Below are 20,953 nucleotides of genomic sequence, written 5' to 3'. Positions count from 1 at the left end.
AGGAAACTGCAGCCGGCAGAGCTGAATGCCACGGACCCAGCAGACTAGCTGGTGGGAGGCCCCGCCCTCCTCCTGCTGTCTGGACCAGGGGTGAGGCCGGAGGGAGCAAGGCTGCTGTGGCGTCTCTGGGATCTGGTGCTTCTGACTTCATGCCGAGCCCAACGCAAATGACTTCTTCAACAATTGATACTTTACAGTTTAAACTCACCGTGCCTCTCCCCGCCTCCATTAAAGAGGGGCTCCGGTGCCCTAACGGGGGTATACTCAGTGAGAGTGCTCAGCCGCACTGTGCATATGGCCCACGGCTGGCCCTCAATAAAAGAGAATGCCCTTTTCTTTCTTTCTAGAAGGAGAAGCACAAACGAAACATGCCATTAAAACCACTCCTACAGGGCTTCCCTGGTGGCGCAGTGGTTGAGAGTCCGCCTGCCGATGCGGGGGACGCGGGTTCGTGCCCCGGTCCGGGAGGATCCCACATGCCGCGGAGCGGCTGGGCCCGTGAGCCATGGCCGCTGGGCCTGCGCGTCCGGAGCCGGTGCTCCGTAACGGGAGAGGCCACAGCAGTGAGAGGCCCGCGTACCACAAAAAAAAAAAAAAAAAAAAAACACTCCTACAACCCCATGGCCACAGGCCTGTCAACTATGAATTCCCAGGCTGGGGTTGTCAAGGTTTTCTCAAAACACACCTAGGCTGGACTTCTAGGTGGGGTGAGGCTTTGGGGATGAGTATCAGTGGCAGAAATTTACCAGGTGTCAATTGCTGAAAACCAGAGAGGCCCAGGCTCTCTTGTGGGCTAAGGTACCACTGTTCCCAGGTCTTTCCCCTCAAATCCTGAAGCACCTACTGGATGGGGGAGAGTCTGGGAGAAGCCAGAATATTCCACCCTGTGGGGCTGGTGGGAGAAAGGCCTGCGGTGCTCCATCCAGGTCACAAGCCTCCGGGATGCGAGGCTCACGCAGCGAGTGGAGGCGGGACGGATACGAACGAGGGTCTGCATTTCATGGTCCAACTTCAGTGTACTATGAAAAACCAGCCTTAAGGAAACCTGGGCTTCCCTGGTGGCGCAGTGGTTGAGAGTCCGCCTGCCGATGCAGGGGACGCTGGTTCGTGCCCCGGTCCGGGAAGATCCCACATGCCGCGGAGCGGCTGGGCCCGTGAGCCATGGCCGCTGAGCCTGCGCGTCCGGAGCCTGTGCTCCGCAACGGGAGAGGCCACAGCAGTGAGAGGCCTGCATACCGCAAAAAAAAAAAAAGAAGAAAAGAAAACCTGCCCATCGCGAGTCTTCCCCTCCTTTGTGCAGCTGTGTGTCCCTCCCCAAAATGCCCCTGACGTACGAGTGATGGGAGGGCGGTGTGGAGAGAGGCTGTCAGAGCTCCATGCAGCCCGCGCTTCCTTTATTCTCGGGGTGAAATCATGACTGCAGCATGAGAGACTTAAGGAAGACACTGGGAAGGCATCAGACCAGGGGTGGGCAAACCACACCCCACCCTGTAAATGGGACCCAGTGCCTGTTTTTGTATAGCCAGAGAGCTAAGAATCGCTTTTCCATTTTTAAATGGTTGAAAACAGTATCAAAAGGAGAATAATGTTTGGTGACACATGAAAATGACATACAATGTACACTTCAGTGTAGGTAAGTAAAGCTGTTTGGGAACAGGCCACACTCTGCTCTTTCCACACTGCCTGTGGCTGCTAGCGCTGCTGTAACCAAGCAGGACCTTACAGGGCCTTCGCGGGACAGACGCCTCCCCATACCCTCTGCTTTAGCTCCTCTCTGGAGGGCCTGGATAATAGTATCTGATGCACATTTCCTGAGTTGTTTTCCAGATGCTAAAACCACCACCAAATGGAAGACATAAACTACTCGATGACCACGAGCACATCCCCCCAGGCCTCCTGGAGCCTAAGGATTGATCATGTGAACCCCTGTGACACCGCCCTGGTACCACCACCAACCAGAGAACTGTGCACGAGCTGATCACATACCCCGGGACTCCCCTCTCTCACCTGGCCTTTAAAAATGATTTGCTGAAAACCATTGAGGAGTTCGGGTGTTTTTTTTTACTGTGGGCCATTTTTGAAGTCTTTATTGAATTTGTCACAATACTGCTTCTGCTTTTATGTTTTGGTTTCTTGGCCCTGAGGCATGTGGGACCTTAGCTCCCTGACCAGGGATCAAACCTGCACCCCCTGCATTGGAAGGTGAAGTCTTAACCACTGAACCGCCAGGGAAGTCTGAAGGAGTTCGGGTGTTTGGAGCACTAGCTGTCCCGGACTCCTTACTTGGTGCCTGCAATAAACACTGTCCTTTCTTTCACCACAATCTGGGGTCAGTAGATCGGCTTTACTGGGCACGGGCGAATGGATCCAAGTTTGGTTCAGCTACACCATGACAGAGCTGACTGAGAGTCATGGCACCTCGTGGGAGTGGCTTGGGCACAGCTTGGATCTGTGTTGTAAAGTAACAAGTCAGTGCCTTTCCATCTTTGTTCCAGAAGGTTCTTCTCCATGTCTCACTTAAGTTTCTTATATTGCTGCCACCATTTTCCACAATTCTGGGGAGTTACTGACTCAGAGAAAATAGCCCCCGAGCCTGACACCAAGTGAAGGCCAGAAAAAGCATGAACCCAGGAGATCTAGCTCCCAGGAGAGTTTAGGCCGATGCCTCCTTCCAGGACAGAGTTGACAGCATCTTTTCTGTTAAAGACGTCACCTCGGGGCTTCCCGGGTGGCACAGTGGTTGAGAGTCCGCCTGCCAATGCAGGGGACACGGGTTCGAGCCCTGGTCTGGGAAGATCCCACATGCCGCGGAGCAACTAAGCTCGTGAGCCACAACTACTGAGCCTGTGCGTCTGGAGCCTGTGCTCCGCAACGGGAGAGGCTGTGACAGTGAGAGGTCCACGCAACGCGATGAAGACTGGCCCCTGCTCGCCGCAACTGGAGAAAGCCCTCACACAGAAACGAAGACCCAACACAGCCAAAAATAAATAAATAAATTTATAAAAAAATAAAGACGTCACCTCCCGTGGGGCAGGCCCCAGCCCAAGAAAGAGAGACCCATGCATTCCAGGTGGGCAGGTGCAACCCGGGACCCTCTTACCTGCATATCCCTCCTGGTGATGAAGCCCTTGCCCTCGGCATCACAGGTCTGGAAGAACTCCTGTGCCTTCCTCAGCATGGTCAGCTGTGCCGGTGCCAGCTCCTGGGTCCCCTCACACGGCAGGTCGTCCAGGGAGCCCAGGCAGGCCCCGCTCCCCTGGTGCCCCCAGCCAGGTCCCCGGGGTCTGGAGACCACTCTCCTGTTGGGCGTGGCCATCCAGATCTGTCAATTTCTTCGAGTCGTTTCAGAACCTGAAGGTGGAAGATGAGAGAGAGGAGTGGGCATGGTAGGGATGGAGGAAGGCTGGAAAAGGATGAGAGGGGATGGGAGGGAAGCAGAGGACCACTCACCAGTGCCCGTTTCTCTCTTCATCAGCACAAGCTCGGAACAAGGGGAAATGTGCCCTGATCATTAACAGATCGGCCAGCCCATCAAAGAGAGCAGAGAAGAAGGGGGAAAGGAAAACAGACATTTCCAGCTTGAAAGGAGGTGGCCAGAAAATTTCTCCCGATCTAAATCAACGGCAAGAACACAGATGCTGGTAGATCAGCTTCCATTTCTGGAGTGCTTACTTGGAGGCAGGCACCACACCGTGGTCTCTATATACATTTTCCCATTTCCTCGCCCTCTAATGGTGGATTTCAGTCACGGTGACCGGCAGTGGAGGAAGGTCTTCGGGGTTGGGTTCCTCCTCTATAGCCCTCAAAATAGAGTGCATAGAGTAGCAATCCACTACTACTGACCAGCCGTGTGAGCTTAAGAGAGTCCCAAAGCCATTCTGGGCCTGGGAATTAGTAAACCTGATCTCTCCGTTCTAGGTCTGACTTTCTCTGGCTCCCAGCTTCCCTGGCCCATGTCACAGGTGATGCATGGCATGAAAGAGGCAATCTCACAGTTCTAAAGAGGTCGGCTATGAGCACTAGGAGAGAGGCACCTCCTCTTATTTGATTTTAACCCCAGGTATCAGCCCAAAGGTGGTATAAAGTCAGTGCTCATTGATTCCCTGTTAAATGAAGGAAGACAGCTCTTTCGTAAATTCTTTGCAGGGATGCCTGAAAGCATTGGTATTTCAGTCAGGAAGCTCTTTATATGGGATTTTCATCTCATAAAGAGTAAGTCCAGACTTCTATTTCCAGAAAAGATGGAATAACAGGGACTGGATTTACCCTCCCAGTTGAAATAACCCAAAATCCAGATTATATACATATATATATATATATATATATATATATATATTATTATTATTATTATTTTAATGGTTTTCCAGACACTGGATATCAGGCAATGAAGGATAGTGACCAGCAGGGCTGGGACTAGGGTGAGTGGAGGGAGGCCCCTGAAGTATCAGATTAAGAGGCGTTGAGTCTCAGGTCCTAACCCTGTACTCCCACTCTTGAGAACGTCTTCTTAAGGTTCAAGGAGAGGATTCCACTCTCGAAGCTGTGTATCTGAGAGTGACTAGCTTTTTAAATTTTGCTCCCAAGGGGCCCACACTTGCCTCCCTCTAGTCTAAGGCTTGTTCCTGAGAGATGGGAAACAAATGAAATATGTCCCATTACTGCCTAAAGAGTTTTCAGTTCATGGCACAGGAAGGGGAAACCCAGGTGAAGCCTGACAGACACCCTAAACTGAGGCAACCCAACTATATGCTGCCTAAAAGAAATGTACTTTAGCATAAAGACCAAATAGGGGACTTCCCTGATGGCGCAGTGGTTAGGAATCCGCTTGCCTGTGCAGGGGACACGGGTTCGAGCCCTGGTCTGGGAAGATTCCACATGCTGTGGAGCAACTAAGCCCATGCGCCACAACTATTGAGCCTGCACTCTAGATCTCGTGAGCCACAACTACTGAAGCCTGTGCACCTAGAGCCCATGCTCTACAACAAGAGAAGCCACCGCAATGAGAAGCCCGTGAACCACAACAAAGAGCAGCCCCCGCTCGCTGCAACTAGAGACAGCCCGTGCACAGCAACGAAGACCCAACACAGCCAAAAGTAAATAAATAAATAAATAAATTTATATTTAAAAAAAGACACAAATAGGTTAAAAGTAAAAGACTGAAAAAATACATAGCATGTTAACACTAGTCAAGGGAAAGCTGCATATTAATATCAGGCAAAGTAGATTCTATAGAACAAAGAATATTAATGGAGATAAAGTCATTTCATAATGATAAGTGGGGTGATCCATCAATAGGATAAAACAATCTAAACACATATGCACCTAACAACAGGTGCAAAAAGAAAATGCATAAAACAAAAACTGATAGAACTTCAAGGAGAACTAGACAAATCCACAATCACATTCAGATTTCATTATCCCTCTATCAATAATTAATAAAACAAGACAGAAATCAGTAAGGGTACAGAAAACTTGAACAAAACTGTCAACTATTTTGACCTACTTGACATTTATAGAACAATCTACCCAACAAAACCTGAACACACTTTCAAGTGCACATGGAACATTTACCAAGACAGTCCATATTCTGGTCCACAAAACAAGTTCCAATAAATTTAAAAGAATTTAGTCATACAAAGTATGTACTCTGACCACAATGGAATTATGTTAGAACCAATAACAGAAAGACCTCTGGAAAATCTCCAAATGTGGAAACTATGTAACATACTTCTAGAAACCCACGGCTCAAAGGAGAAATGAAAATGGAATTTAAGAATAATTTGAACTAAATGAAAATAGAAGTACAATATTTCAAATTTTGTAGGATATTGCTAAAGCAGTACTCAGGAAAAATTTATAGCCCTAAACAAATATATTAGAAAGGAAGAAAGGTCTCAGGCCAATGGCCTCATCTTCTACCTCTAGAAACTAGAAAAAGAAGAGTAAATTAAACCCAAAGTAAGGAGAAGAAATAATAACAGTCAGAACAGAAATCAATGAAATAGAAAACCATAGAGAAAAACAATGGAGAAAATCAACAAAACTAAAAGCTAGGCCTTTAAGAAGATCAATAAAGAGAGAAGATACATATTATAGCATAAGGAATTTAAGATGACATCATTACAAATTCTACAGACATTTAAAAGGATAATAAGGGAATATTATGAACTACTTTATGCCAATAAATTTGACAATTTAGATGAGATGGACAAATTCCTTGAAATATCACACTAAATATCAAAGCTCACTCAAGAAGAAATAGATACAGCCTGAACAACACTATGTCTATTTTAAAAATTTTAAAAGAAAATCAACAACTCAGTTGTCTTTAAATGGACAAACATTTGAACAGGCGCTTCACCAAATAAGACATGTGGATATCAAATAACCACATGAAAATGTTCATCATTATTAGTCATCAGGGAAATGAAATTTAAAACCAAAATGAAATGCCACTACACGCTTGTTAGAATGTCTGAAATGAAAAAGATTGACCAAGTCTTGGCAAGGATGTGGGGTGACAGGATGGAACACTCATATGTCACTGGTGGGAATGTACACAAACGTACAATCCCTTCGGAAAACACTTTGTGGTCTCCTAGAAAAGTCAGACAAACTTCTACCATCTGATACAGCCATGATCCTCCTCAGTATTACTTACCCAAGAGAATAAAAGCATACGTCCATACAAAGACTCGTCCACGAAGGTTCACAGAAGCTTTATTTGTAGTAGCCAAAACCAGCCCAAATATTCATCAGCAGGTGAACTGGTAAGATTGTGGTATAAACACACAGAGGGGTGCTATTCAGCTTTGAAAGGAAGGGACTGTTGATCCAAGCAACAAACCGCATGAATCTCAAAATAATCATGTGAGTGAAAGAAGCTGGACTAAAAGAGTGCATCCTATTTGATTCTACTTCTATAAAATTATAAAAAATGAAGACTCACCTATAGTGACAGGAAAGAGATAAGGGAGGGTGGGGAAAGGTGAAAAGGAGGGATGACAAACGGGCAAGAGCAAACTTTTGGGGGTGTGGATATGTTCGAAATCTTAATTGTGGTGATGGTTTCATGGAGATATACATACATACAGACACACATATGCAAACATACATACATGTAGATACAAATATATATCAAAACATCAAATTATACATTTTAAATATGTGTGGTTTATTGTATGTCAATAGTTGACTAGATCTATTTTTTTATTTTTTAGTTTTTATTTGTTTTGCTTTACACGGGCTTCTGTTGTGGCCTCTCCCGTTGCGGAGCACAGGCTCCGGACGCGCAGGCTCAGCGGCCATGGTTCACGGGCCCAGCCGCTCCGCGGCATGTGGGATCTTCCCAGACCGGGGCACGAACCTGTGTCCCCTGCATCGGCAGGCGGACTCTCAACCACTGCGCCATCAGGGAAGCCCTAGATCTATTTTTTTTTTAAAAAGAATAGGTCAGCCAGACCCTTCTCATATTCCCCGGGACTTGCAAATCTAGGCCTGCCTACTGTGTTTATTCCCAGGATTCTGTTTCTTCCTCTTACCTTCAACTCTGGCAAGCCGGAAATGGCTGAAAATTAAGTAATTTCCCTGTGAAAATGCTCAGTCCCTTAGGGTAGGGAGCTAAGTGAACTTGGAAAGTAAGGGAGCAGGGCAGAGTCCCTCCTGCAGACAATTTCCCCTTATGAGTTCGCCTCATTTCTCCTCTGGCTTTGACCTGCAATCTTCCCACAGTATCTGTGGGGTTTCCAAGTAGAAGGGAAGACAAAACAACAGAAGTGCTTCTACTTTCATTTCAAAATAAAATGGAAGCCCTGTGATGGGCTTGGCTGCCTCACACTTGGATGAAGCCCTGTGACGTCCTGGGCCCCGGCTGGACACAGCTTTCTGTCTCCAAGATTTTTTTGGCCACCAGACAGTACACCCATAAAAGGGAAAAGGGTGCGATGTGTTCCAGAGGCAAAGGGCAAAGGCCATCACGATCACAAAGGGGAAAAAGAGCCCACTTTAATCTGCCTGTCTCTATCAGAGCCGGCAAACTGCCACTCTCCCTCCAGAATGGTTCCATGAAAGTCTTTATACACAGATGGAAATTATCCAGCCCTCAGATATTTCCAGGAACATTTCCCAGACCTCCAAAGTAATTCACAGCTTAGTAACTGCTGTAATCAGGACGTTCACGGACCAAGCCCATATCCCTTCTGAAGGCCCTAAGCTCCCTTCCCCGTCACTCTGGGCTCCACGGAGCTGGACAATGGCTGATACCTTGCGGCACACCACGCCCGAGACCAACTTGAAAGTCACCCTGATCTCTCTTGAATCTCTCCTGCAGCAGAGAGTTAGGAAGTCAAGAGCCCCAAAGCATCTTCAGGATCCATTCAAATCCCATGAATTACCCAGGCTCCAATGGAGGAATATTCCCTACGTGGCAGTGCCCCACATGTCCACCACTAACTCCGTGTTGGCCGTGTCAAAGAGAGGCGGATGGGCCAGTCGTGTCGAGCTGTGAGGACACAGGAGGGTTGCTGAGCAAAGGATCTGAAAGGGAGCTGCACCAGCAAAGGACGTGAGATGCTCACAGGTCTTACCGGACCCCTGGGAGGGAACAAGTTAAGGAAGAATCAAGGCCTCAGACAGGAGGTGTGTTAGTCTCCTAGGGCCGCTGCAACAGAGGACCAAACGCTGGGTGGCTTAAACAACAGAAACTTAGTCTCTCACACTTCTGGGGCTAGAAGTCCAAAATCCAGATGTCTCAGAGCAGGCTGTGCTCCCTGAGACTCCAGGTAGGATCCTGATTGCCTCTTCCCAGCGTCTGGAGGTGGCGGCCACCCTGGAGTCCTCGGCTTTCGGCTGCATCTCTCCTGTGAGCTCTGCCTCCTTCATCACATGGCCTCTCCCCTCCCGTGTCTGCCCCCATCCTCTTCCTGTCTTATCACCAGTCATATGGATTAAGGGCCCACTCAATGACCTCATCTCAACTTGACTAATTACATTCATAATCACCCTACTTCCAAATCAGGTCACATTCCGAGGTCCTGGGGGTTAAGGCTTCAACATACCTTTCAGGGACACAATTCAGCTTCTAATCGGTGATGTCGTAGAAGACACTGAGACAGGGATTTGGGTGAAAGTGGCTTGTTTGGAAGGGACGCGGGAAACACTGGCCAGGGAGTGGGAAGGGAAGCAGCCTGTGAGAGGCACCTTCTCCAGCCAACAACGGGCGAGCAGCTGCTGGGGCTTGGGGCCTCCCAGGAACTCGAGGGTAGATCACAGGTCTCAGGGATCCAACCCCAGGGGAAAGGGTCAGGCTACTTGTATGTCAACCCCTCAGTCATGGGGAGGCTGCCCCTGAGGGTGTTAACCCCCAGTGCTCCAGTGGGCCACGGGTGATGGCTTTGGAGAAAGCCCCCAGGCAAAGGGACAGAGGCCAGCAGCTGGAAGTGGCCACAGGACAAGGAAATGGTCAGTCCTCTCACTGTGATAAGGGCAGGCCACCAAAAGCATCTGGTACATAGGTGGGGGAAGGAGAGGCTCTGGGCCACCCACATGCCATCCACACAGGCCCTAACCCTCAATAGCCCCATCTGTAAAAAAGCAGGTGACAGTACCTACTTCCTGTGAGGACCGGGCAACGTAAAAACAGGTAAAACACTTGGAAACGATGCCTGGCACACAGAAAGCAGTTGGTAAGTGTGAGCTCTTACAATAATTCCTAGGGCATTTCCAGTATTATTCTTTTTAGTTTGAAATTCTGATAGCGAGATGACTCCTTGGGAGGTGATAAAATAATGAAAGACATATAAACCCATAACGATGCTAATTATATTTCACAGTTGAAAAAGAACTTTCACTTGTATCATCCCATTTCCATAGTGATCCTGTGAAGCTGTCAGGACTGGCTGTCTTTTCCCTCTTTTAGTAATGAACAACTCAGTCTCCGAGAGGTTACGTGATCTGTCCAGGGTCATCAAGAAGAGCTGGGACTCAAACTTACCACCCCTGAGAGTAAGTGAGAAGACCAGAGGCATACTGGGGCTGCGTTTGTTTTCTAGGACTCAATGAAGGGCAGTTTTCAGTTCGTCCTCCCTCCCTGTAAGAACACTCCACAGTCTGCGCCAACTCTCAGCCTTGTATGTGCCTTCAGGGCCCAGCTCTAAGTCCGCCTCCTCCAAGAAGTCTTCCCTGACTCCCTGGTCTGGACTGCTTTGGCCTCTGTCCCTCTGAGTACTTACTCTTTCATGCTTTATGCATTAGAACACCCGGCTTGATCCAGCTGGCTAGATCTTCAAGTGCACGGTATGTCTTATTTCTTCTGCAAAAGCAGAAGCTCTATCAGTAAATCTTAGTCAGTGTGAAATTGATATTTGATCATTTAAATGAACAAATTCCCAGCCTGGTACTTTGCATAGAGCAGGTGCTCAGTAAGTGTGTGCTGGCTTCCTAACTGGCCACTGAGAGTGAGGGCTGAGAAGGGAACGTATTGGTGGTACAAGGAAAAGTATCTATCTGGTCTTTGTTCCTGGTGCAGAGCTCCTAAAACCCTCAGAATTTCCTGAATGAAAGAAGGGCCTTTTGTCATTTACAATGAGCCCCTTTTCAACTACACCTGAGTTCATGCTAAGGAGTGACTCTGGGTGGGTTTCAGGAATGGGGGCTGGTGGCCAGAGGAACCAACTGTGTGATTAGAAGTGGCGACTGAAAAAAATGCACGGCCTAAAAGTTCAGAATTATGTTTTGTTTGAGGACCCTAGCACGGGAAGGCAGCCTCTCAGATAGCTCTGTTCCAAAGAGGAAAGGAAGGAGCCAGGATACGTAGGAGTTTTTGCTGAAAAATAAAACTTGTAGTCGACGATCAAAAGATTACTGCTAATCACAAAAAACAGACATCTCAAGTTAATGATTTGAGGACTTTTCTATGTTTGGGAAGATGCAAGAGTCTGGGCTCATTGAAATTATTCCTTTCACATGCATCGTAAATATCTAGGGCCAGTATCTTGTTTTTCACCAACCTGCATCACCTCAGGGTGCACGGCTGGGGGTGGCTGCAGTGGCCGATAGCTTGATGGTCTCGACATTGTTGTTTACTGAAATGGTGACATTTTTTGTCCACAGTAGGTTGGAAATTTCAGCCCCACCGCCAACCTCCAGGAAGGAGAGAGAGGCCGGAGCTTGAGTTAATCACCCATGGCCAATGATTTAATCAATTCTGCCTACATAAGAAGCCCCAAAGGATGGGGCTTGGGGGGCTTCCGGGTTGGTGAATCCGTGGAAGATCTAGGGGGTGCCACACCCATGCCATACCCTATCTTCCCTTGCCTTGGGCATTTCTTCCTTCTGGCTGGTCCCCAGTTGTATCCTTTATAACAAATGGTAATAATAAGTAAGGCACCTTCCTGAGTTCCGTGCGCTAGAGAGTTTTTGAACCTGAGGAGGGGTGGTGGGAAACTCAGAATTTACAGCTAGTCGGTCAGACTTATGGGGGTGTATGATGAGGCCCCCCAAGGTGGCTGCTCTCTTGCTCTCTGTACATCCCCTGCTCGACCAGTCCCTGCTGCACCCACACCTACTCACATGACTGACCTTCCCTCTTAATCATACAGCCTAATCAATAAATGCCTAGTATTTGCTCCTAGCCCCAGCTAGTGACTGTTCTCATCTTTAGATCAGAACGTCTCCACTATGACAGCTGATCAAAGGGGCGGTGAGCGGTGTGTCCCTCTGCTGGTTTTCCTGGTAACCAACTGATGGGCCAACCTATGGCAATCCCCTCTATAACTGGTAACCTCCCTCTTGCCCTGGGAGTCAACACCACTGCCAGGTCCTGCCTGCCGTCTGCCGTGCATGGCGGGGTGTCACTCCAGGACCCTTTTGCTTCCGACATGTAAAATCCGCTATTCAATAAACCACTGATGTCTCTGTTGCTGTCTCCAGGCTCTTTTTTCGGTTTTGAGGCTGGGCGAGTACAGGGCTTGCAGGTCTGCAGGGTGGAGCACACAACTTGGGACGTGCAGCTGGCATCTGAATGGGGACAGTCTCGTGGGACTGAGCCTTTACCCTGTGGGGTCTGTGTTAGTGTTAGAATTGAGCTGTATCCTAGGACACACATGTGGCCCCACATATATGGTGGGGCCACATGCCCCACCAGCCCATTTAAAGGGGCAGCTGTACGGAAGCACCTTTGAGAGGGCAACTCACCACTCTGCCTGCTGTGGCTTACGCAACCGCTATGTGCTGCCTCCTTTTTCCTCGAATTAGGTCCAATTTCCTTGTCTGGCCTCAAGGGAGACAGGGAACAGTTGTCTCTACCTCTATAAAATAACTCTTCCAAGGCTGGACAGCTAATATTCAGTGGCACCATTCACACTTCTCTTGCTATATTATAAGATACGTTAAAGGCCTTGATAATGGTTTGGAGGTCTCCGTGACGCGGTTGCTGTTCACACCAATGCGTCTCGTAATTAGTGGTTGTAAAGCACTTTGAAGATAAAAGGCGTTTTATAAGAACTAAGTCCTATTATGATTAGCTTTCCAGTATTTCCTTGCGGATGAGTACATCCAAGCCAAACACAGGCTCAGCGTGAGATCTGGTGGTTAATCAGATGTATTTCAAGGCGGCTGGTATATATTAAAGACACTGCTGCAAAATTTATCAACAGTGAAAACGTGCCTCCTTTCTTCCCAACAGAACAAGCTCTTTCCCAAGACTGTCAGTGCTGATGTCTGACAGACGAGCGAAGACCAAGAGCTAATATATCCTCTGGGCCTGGAAGAGAATGATTCCATAATGGCACCTGGCTTTGCATAATGTCTTGATTATTGTCAACATGGTTCTGGGCCCCCTGTTCTCATTTTATTTTGTTTTCACAGTCATTCTATGATATGGGCAAGTAAAATTAACACGATCCCTGTTTGACAGATGAGGAAGCTACAAAGTTGTACAGCTGGACACAGTTACGGATGCAGTTACCAAGGCGACACTATGGATGCCCCACCCACATCCCCTCCAGTATTTGTGCACTACCCACCCCCTCCACCGTCCCCACCTTTGTTCTAGCTCCCTGCGCCTGTGACTCTTAGAAGGCACATCCTTGGGCTTCTGGAGTTGCTTTGTCTCATGGACAGAGCCGGAAGTGCCTGAAGTTTTCCAGTCACCCCTAAACAGCCCTTGGCCAATACCTGCCTGGTGCAGAAGCAGGGAAGCCCATTCTTCCCTGCTTCAGTGCGGAAGACTCTGAGCTGGGGTTTACACTTTTGTCAGGCCTGGCTGAAGCTGGAACTCTGCCCCACATCACACTCTGGCTTCCTCCCCTCTCCTGTCCTGTGTCCCACTCCTTTACTAGGCCTTCCTGGAGCACTTCCCTAATAAACCACTTGCCTGGTCAGCCCTCTCTCAGGGTCTGCTTCCAGGGAACCCAACCTAAGTCAGCTCTCTCGACTCAGCATGAATAATAATGTTTTGCGTGTTTTCTATTAAATACGTGCTCCCAGTTCCCCTTAGTTCCAATCCTTCCCTGCCGAGTCTCCAAAGCAGATGGAACGTCATGATCGAAGGGAAAACAGGGGCTTTGAGAGTAAAGAGCTAAGAGCTAGGGGCATTAGGGTGGACACAGAACTGTTTCCCACCTGTCCCATGGGACAAGGGTCAGATGGAACAGTGAGTATGAAAGTCAACAGTGACATTGTACACAAACGCAGACGCATCCTCACCATTGCTATGGGGAAGGACGGAGAGCAGAGGAAGAAGGGCAGAGAGATGCACATGCTCCATGGGGAATCGATTCCTACGAGAAGCGAGTGCCTGGCACCAGCTCCTCGTGGAGAGGGGTCAGCAAAGGCTCCAGGCTCTTCTGCCCACATGTAACTGCAGGGCAAAAAGATCTAGGAAAAGTGACAAGCTTCCTCTTCCAAAGGCCTCCTTTAAACAAACTTAAGTGATATCCACTTGTTTCACCAACTTCCCCAATGGGGAAGGACAGACCTCTGTCATCTAATACTTAAGCAACTCTGTCCTCATATCCCTGATGAACACAGATGCAAAAATTCTCAACAAAATTCAATTTAGCTAACTAAATTCAACAGCACCATTGAATGGACTGTGCACCATGATCAAGTGGGATTCATGCCTGGGTTTAAAGACGGTTCAACATATACAAATCAATCAGTGTGATACACCACCTTAAGAGAACAAAAGATTAAAATTGTACAATCGACTCAAAAGATGCCAAAAAAGCATTTGACAAAATTCAACATCCATTCATGACAAAAACTCTCAACAAACTGGGTATGGAAGGAACATACCTCAGCATACGGAAAGCCATATGTGACAAGCCCACAGTTAACATCATACTCAATGGTCAAAGGCTGAAAGAATTTCCTCCAAGCTCGGGAACAAGACAAGGGTGCCCACTCTCACCACTCCTACTCAACATAGTACTAGAAGTCCTAGCCAGAACAATCACGCAAGAAAAAGAAATAAAAGGCAGGCAAATCAGAAAGGAAGACATAAAATTGTCTGTGTGCTGATGGCATAATTTTATATATAGAAAATCCTAAAGATTTCACCAAAAACCTGTTAGATCTAATCAATAAATTCAGCAAAGTTGTAGGATTCAAAATCAACATACAAAACTCAGCAGCGTTTCAATATACTAACAGTGAATTATCTGAAAAAGAAATAAACAATCTCAATTACAATAGCATCAAAAACAATAAACTACTTCGGAATAAATTCAACCAAGGAGGTGAAACATCTGTACACTGAAAACTATAAGACACTGATGAAAGATACTAAGAAGACACAAATAAATGGAAAGATAGTTCATGTTCATGGATCAGAAGAATTAGTATTGTTAAAACGTCCATGCTACCCGAAGCCATCTGCAGATTTAATGCAATCCGTATCAAGGTTCCAATGACATTTACTTGCAGAAATTTTAAAAAAATCCTAAAATTTGTTTGGAACCACAAAGACCCCTAATAGCCAAAGCAATCCTGAGGAATAAGAACAAAGCTGGAGGCATCACACTTCCTGATTTCAAACTATATTATAAAGTTATAGTAATCAAACAAGTATGGTACCAGCATAAAAAACAGACATATAGACCAATGGGACAGAATTGAGGGTCCAGAAATAAATCCACACATATATAGTCAAGAAGGGAGCCAAGAATATTCAATGGAGAAAAGACAGTCTTTTAAATAAATGGTGCTGGGAAATTAGATATTCACATATTATTCAGCCATAAAAAAGAAGGAATTCCTGCCATTTGTGACAACATAAACCTTGAGGGCGTTGTGCTTAGTGAAATAAGTTAGAGGAAGAAATACTGTATGATCTCACTTGTATGTGGAATCTAAAAAAAAATAACTCGTGGAAATAGAGAACAGATTGGTGGTTGCCAACAGTAGGAGGTGGGGAGATGGGTGCAGGGGGTCAAAAGGTACAGACCTTCCTTTATAAGATAAATAAGTCCTGAGGATGTAATGTACAGCAGCGTGACTAGTTAATCACACTCTATTGCATATTTAAAAGTTGCTAAGAGAACAGATCTTAAAAGTTCTCATCACAAGAAAAAATTATAACTACGTGAGGTGATGGATGTTAACTTAAGTAAGTGTGGGATTCATTTCACATATATTCACAAACATACACCAAACCATTATGTTGTATGCCCTAAACTTCTATAATGTTATATATGTCAATTACATCTTAACAAAGCTGGGGGAAAAAGAAAAGAGAGAAAGAAGCTGTGCTCAAGAAAGCTTGGAAGAAATGGCTAGTCTGATGAACTCGGTTTCTCCAATCTAAGCGTCCACAGACGATCCTCATGAATATTAAACACAGCATCAGAGGCACGAGCACAGGGCCTTGTGTTGAGGGCTGTGGGATGTGGATGAAGGTCCTGGCTCTTCAGAGGATGGGTAAACCCTCACATCTGGGGGACATTTTTGCTACCGGTGACTCAAATCCCACCTAGGAAACACACAGAGATGAGAACGCCTTACTTTCCACTGGGGCCGCAATTTTATGAGTTTAGAGAAAACTGGCAGAAAAAGCCCCTCCTAATAGGGCTGCAATGTCTCAGAAGAAAACGGACTCAGTCCTATCCTCTTCCAGGTTTGGGGGACGAGGAGGTGAGGACGAGGGTAGCAGTGGGCTGTCTGCTTAGCCACGGGAGTCTGGAGACTGTCCCCAGCCCAGTGAGGGCAGACCCTTGTGCATGAGAAGGGGGTGGCCTCAGGGCAAACTAGACATCCCCTCCAGAAGCCCCAGCTCTCAGCTGTGAAGCTTTCTGCATGCAACCCACAAATGGCGTCTGCATCACTGAAGCTCAGCCTTGAAGACTGAGATGCAGAATTGTGGCCTCCCTACCTAAGAGGGACGTGCAGAGTATTTGTCAGAGGAGCATAATGGCCCCAGGAGGAGAGCCAGCTGAGGATACTGGGGGAGGACCAGGCTTTGGGACAGGGAGAGGATGGGGCTCCTGGCCTAGGGCAGCTTGGGGATGCTAAGACCGTGAACCTGGAGAGGGACTTGGCAGAATGCCTTGGCCACGTGCTAAGTCACAGGGCCTGCGTGCACGCTTGGAATGACTGACTTTACAATTTCTATTGGAGTATGGCTGCTTATAGTGTTAGGCAGTGGTGATGGCCAAGGGGGCGAGGATGACCTGCCACACCCGGCCGAAGCTCCAGCCACAGCCGCAACAGCAGACCCGATGGGTATCCCCAATGACTGTGGCCTCTGCTCAGCTCAAAATATGCACGATCCATCCGAAGCAAGTCCTTATTCTGTACAGCATGTGGTGCTCATTCATTCATTCATTCAATGAATAGTTACTCTGGGCAGGCACTGTTTTAGGTGCCAAAGAGGCAGCAACAGGCAAATCCAGAAAGCTCTGGACCTCGTGGAGCTTATGTTCCAGTGGAGAGAGGCAAACCATACATCTCTAAACCCACTCAGCATTTTCAGATGATAGAAAGTGCTGGAGGAAGATAAGCCGATCCCTAGAGCACCCCTCTACAGCCCTCACTGGCACTGCTGCCAGCTCTGCCCCCCGGGATGCTGGAAGAAAGCAGACTGGGGAGGTTCCTCCTTCTAGTGGTTTCCCAGGCAGAGCCGTCAGCAAAGTCAGGGCACTGGGAGGACACAGGCGTGTTGCCGTGTCTGCTCCCAGCTGCTGACACCTGGCAAACTTCGGTCACATGTATTCCGAAAAAAACTCATTGAGGCTGTATATAAGATGTTAATAGTGTTAGATCTAGATGATAATCTTAAGAGATGTTTGATTTTCTTCTGAATTTTCTTTGTTTTTTCTTTTTTTTAAATTGAAGTGTGGTTGACTTACAATGTTGTATTAGTTTCAGGTGTACAGCAAAGTGATTCCATTATACACACACACACACACACACACACACACACACATTCCTTTTCATATTCTTTTCCATTATGGTTTAGCACAGGATACTGAATATAGTTTCCTGTGCTGTACAGTAAGACCTTGTTGATTACCTATTTTATTTTGTTTTTAACATTTTTATTGGAGTATGTTGCTTTACCGTGTTAGTTTCTGCTGTACAGTAAAGTGAATCAGCTATGTACATATACATATATCCCCTCTTTTTTGGATTTCCTTCCCATTTAGTTCACCACACAGCACTGAGTTGAGTTCCCTGTGCTCTACAGTACGTTCTCATTAGTTATCTATTTTATACATAGTAGCGTATACTTGTCAATCCCAATCTCCCAATTCATCCCACCCTCCGTTCCCCCCTTGGTAGCCATAAGTTTGTTCTCTACATCTGTGTCTCTCTTTCTGCTTCGCAAATAAGTTCATCTGTACCATTTTTCTAGATTCCACATATTAGCGATATTATACGATATTTGTTTTTCTCTTTCTGACTTACTTCACTGTATGACAGTTTCTAGGTTATATATAGTAGTTTGTATCTGCTAATCCCAAACTCCTAATTTATCCCTCCTCCTCCCTTTCCCCTTTGGTAATCATAAGTTTGTTTTCTATGCCTGTGAGTCTGTTTCTGTTTGTAAGTAAGTTCATTTGTGTCATATGTTAGATTCCACATATAAGCGATATCATATGGTATTTGTCTTTCTCTGTCTGACTTACTTCACTTAGTATGATAATCTCTAGGTCCATCCATATTGCTGCAAATGGCATTCTTTTTTATGGCTGAGTAGTATTCCACTGTATATACATATACCACATCTTCTTTATCCATTCATCTGTCGGTGGACATTTAGGTTGCTTCCATGTCTTGGCTATTGTGAATAGTGCTGCTATGAACATTTGGGTGCATGTATCTTTTCGAATTATAGTCTTCTCCGGATATAGGCCCAGGAGTGGGATTGCTGGATCATATGGCAACTCTATTTTTAGTTTTTTAAGGAACCTCCATACTGCTTTCCATAGTTGCTCCACCAATTTACATTCCCTCCAACAGTGTAGGAGGGTTCCCTTTTTTCCACACCCTCTCCAGCATTTGTTATTTGTAGATTTTTTAATGATGGCCATTCTGACCGGTGTGAGGTGGTACCTCACTGAATTTTCCAATATTTTTGTAATTTCAATGTGTTATTTTTGCAATAAAGGAAAAAACACATTTTTTTAAAATGAGAGGATTATTCTAGCTAGATCAAATGAATAAGAAATATGTTTGGACAGGTAGGCACGGACCAGATCTTAGGGTGATGAGTAATATCCTTCCAGGTCACTTTACGGTTTACAAAGCAATTTCACAATAAATACCTCCTTCGACCCTCACAAGACTTTCTCAAGGTTACATAGAAAATAAACTTCAGTACAGGAAAATGCCTGACCCTCAGGGCCCTGACTTCAAGGCCAATATGTTTTCTGTTATTCCACCTGTCCTTCTGTAACTGACCTCACTTCTCTTTACAGCTGAAGCCCTCCAAAAGCCGCTGAGCACCCCAGCTCCGGCCCCTCTCCCCACCACCGCCTTTGCCTCTCCTGCAGTGACCAAGCTGATTGACTCATCCACACATTATAAAACTATAGTCTTTCCCAAGCTCCTGCCAGGTTCTAGGGGTATTGAACTGGGTCTTGGGATACAGTGCAGAGCCAAAAAGGTCTCCAGTGCAGGAGAGAGGTTTTACCAAATTAGTGAATATATACTACAAATCATGGTCATGGCAGTGAAATAAAAGTAAAGGGTATTACGCAAACGATCAGCATCAGAGGAAGCTGTTTGGATCGGGGCACTCGCCCTTCCTCCATACGGAGCAATACATTGTCACTGAGCCTAAGCCAGGCAGACAGCCTAATTGGAGGCCAAGATCACAAGAGCACAGTTCTCAAAGGATGTGTATTCTGGATGGAGAGGCAGCGCACAAAGCCGATGAAAACTTAATTACGGGCAGTGTGGGGAAACCTCCCTGGCGGTCCAGTGGTTGAGACTTCGTGCTTTCACTGCAGGTGGAGTGGATTCGATCCCTGGTCAGGGAGCTAAAATCCCGTATGCTGTGTGGCATGGCCGAAAAGTTAATTAAAAAAAGGGGGGGGGGGCGCAGCACGGACACTCACAGCGATGGAACAGCCCCTGGAACCCTCTCTGGAGCAAAGCAGAATTTACCAACCAGATCACCAGGGATGTCACAAGTCAATTCGTGATTGTCAGTGAGAGAAGCCACAGAAAGGAGGGGCACGGCCATACAGAGAACGTGTAGCTAACAATGCAAGAGCTAAGTGAGGGTCCAGGCCTTCGGCACTACAGGACACTAGAGATGGGACAGGATGGGAGGGGCTGACAAGGAAGAAAGTCTTCAGGGTAGGAGGGGACATTTAAAGTGGGCCTCAGAGAGTGGATGGGATCTGGATGTTCCTCAAGGTCATCCCATTCAGCAAGGTCACGAGGATGCCCGGAAAACCCACAGCACAGCCTGTGGGCCCTTTCTCCTCCAGACGTTGGTGGCTGGCTTCCCGGCCGCTCCATCACGTCAGAGGGTTTTTAAGTGTCTCTCCCGCTCTGCTCTGAAGAGCCAGGCATGCTGCTAGCCACCCCAGGCTGAACGTAAAGAAGATTTCAGCACAGGGCGAGCTGGCAAATGCTGAGAACACCTGGCTAACTAGGTCACCTGCACAGCGGATTCTACTGCGATACACGCATGAGCGAACTACCAGACCGCCAGGTGCTGGGACCCACCGGAGCAGACAACTCAAGGAGTGTTGGTTGCCATTTGACATCACAGGCACTGCTGCGGTGATCGGGGCTACGGTGAGTGAGCCAGCCACATAGACTCAGCCCTGACAATGGTGATAACCACACAACAACGGCAGCAAGCTTCACACGGTGCTTCAGAGCCAACAGAGATATCTGTCATCTAAGCCTAACAGCTAACATCATATTTGTAACACAGACATGACTATATGGCACCCAAAGCTCGTGCCGTCTTATTTGTCATAAGAACATGTCAGCGGTTACGGCTTCTGGACAACGGCTGGTGGAGGGCCAGGCCCAGGGTGCTGGACGTCTCCCGTCTACCTCTCCTTGGGACACTGAGTCACCCGTGGGGAAACCTTCATCTCCAAGGCCTGCGAGCAGAGGAAGAGAGCCTTCAGCGGAGGCCGGAGAAGCTGGGTTCATCCGGGATCTCATTCTGCGCTCTCTCTGTGTTAAGAGCATCAGGCTTTGGCTTTAGGAAGCCCTGGGTTCAAGCCCCGGGTCTGTTACTTGCAACGTGTGTGACCCTCAGCAAGCTCCTAACTTCTCTGAGCCACTTTCCTCTGTTAAACACGGATAATAGGGCTTCCCCGGTGGCGCAGTGGTTGAGAGTCCGCCTGCCGATGCAGGGGACACGGGTTCGTGCCCCGGTCCGGGAAGATCCCACATGCCGCGGAGCGGCTGGGCCCGTGAGCCATGGCCGCTGAGCCTGCGCGTCCGGAGCCTGTGCTCCGCAACGGGAGAGGCTACAACGGTG

The 20,953-nt window shown here is 47.3% G+C and overlaps 1 protein-coding gene across 1 annotated transcript in view; it reads right to left on the bottom strand.

The window, feature by feature from the left end:
- The window catches only part of CRACR2A (calcium release activated channel regulator 2A), a 70,446-nt gene extending 67,130 nt beyond the window's left edge, over positions 1–3,316 (bottom strand). The window contains exon 1 of the mRNA XM_065888117.1: positions 3,101–3,316. Coding sequence (XP_065744189.1) covers positions 3,101–3,316 — 216 coding nt within the window. The remainder of the gene's footprint in view (positions 1–3,100) is intronic.
- Positions 3,317–20,953: the final 17,637 nt, after the last annotated feature.

The sequence above is a fragment of the Phocoena phocoena genome, chromosome 11, assembly GCF_963924675.1.
Source record: "Phocoena phocoena chromosome 11, mPhoPho1.1, whole genome shotgun sequence".
NCBI lineage: Eukaryota > Metazoa > Chordata > Mammalia > Artiodactyla > Phocoenidae > Phocoena > Phocoena phocoena.
Note: the sequence above shows the minus strand (reverse complement) of the source record. Positions and strands in the feature narration are given on the sequence as shown.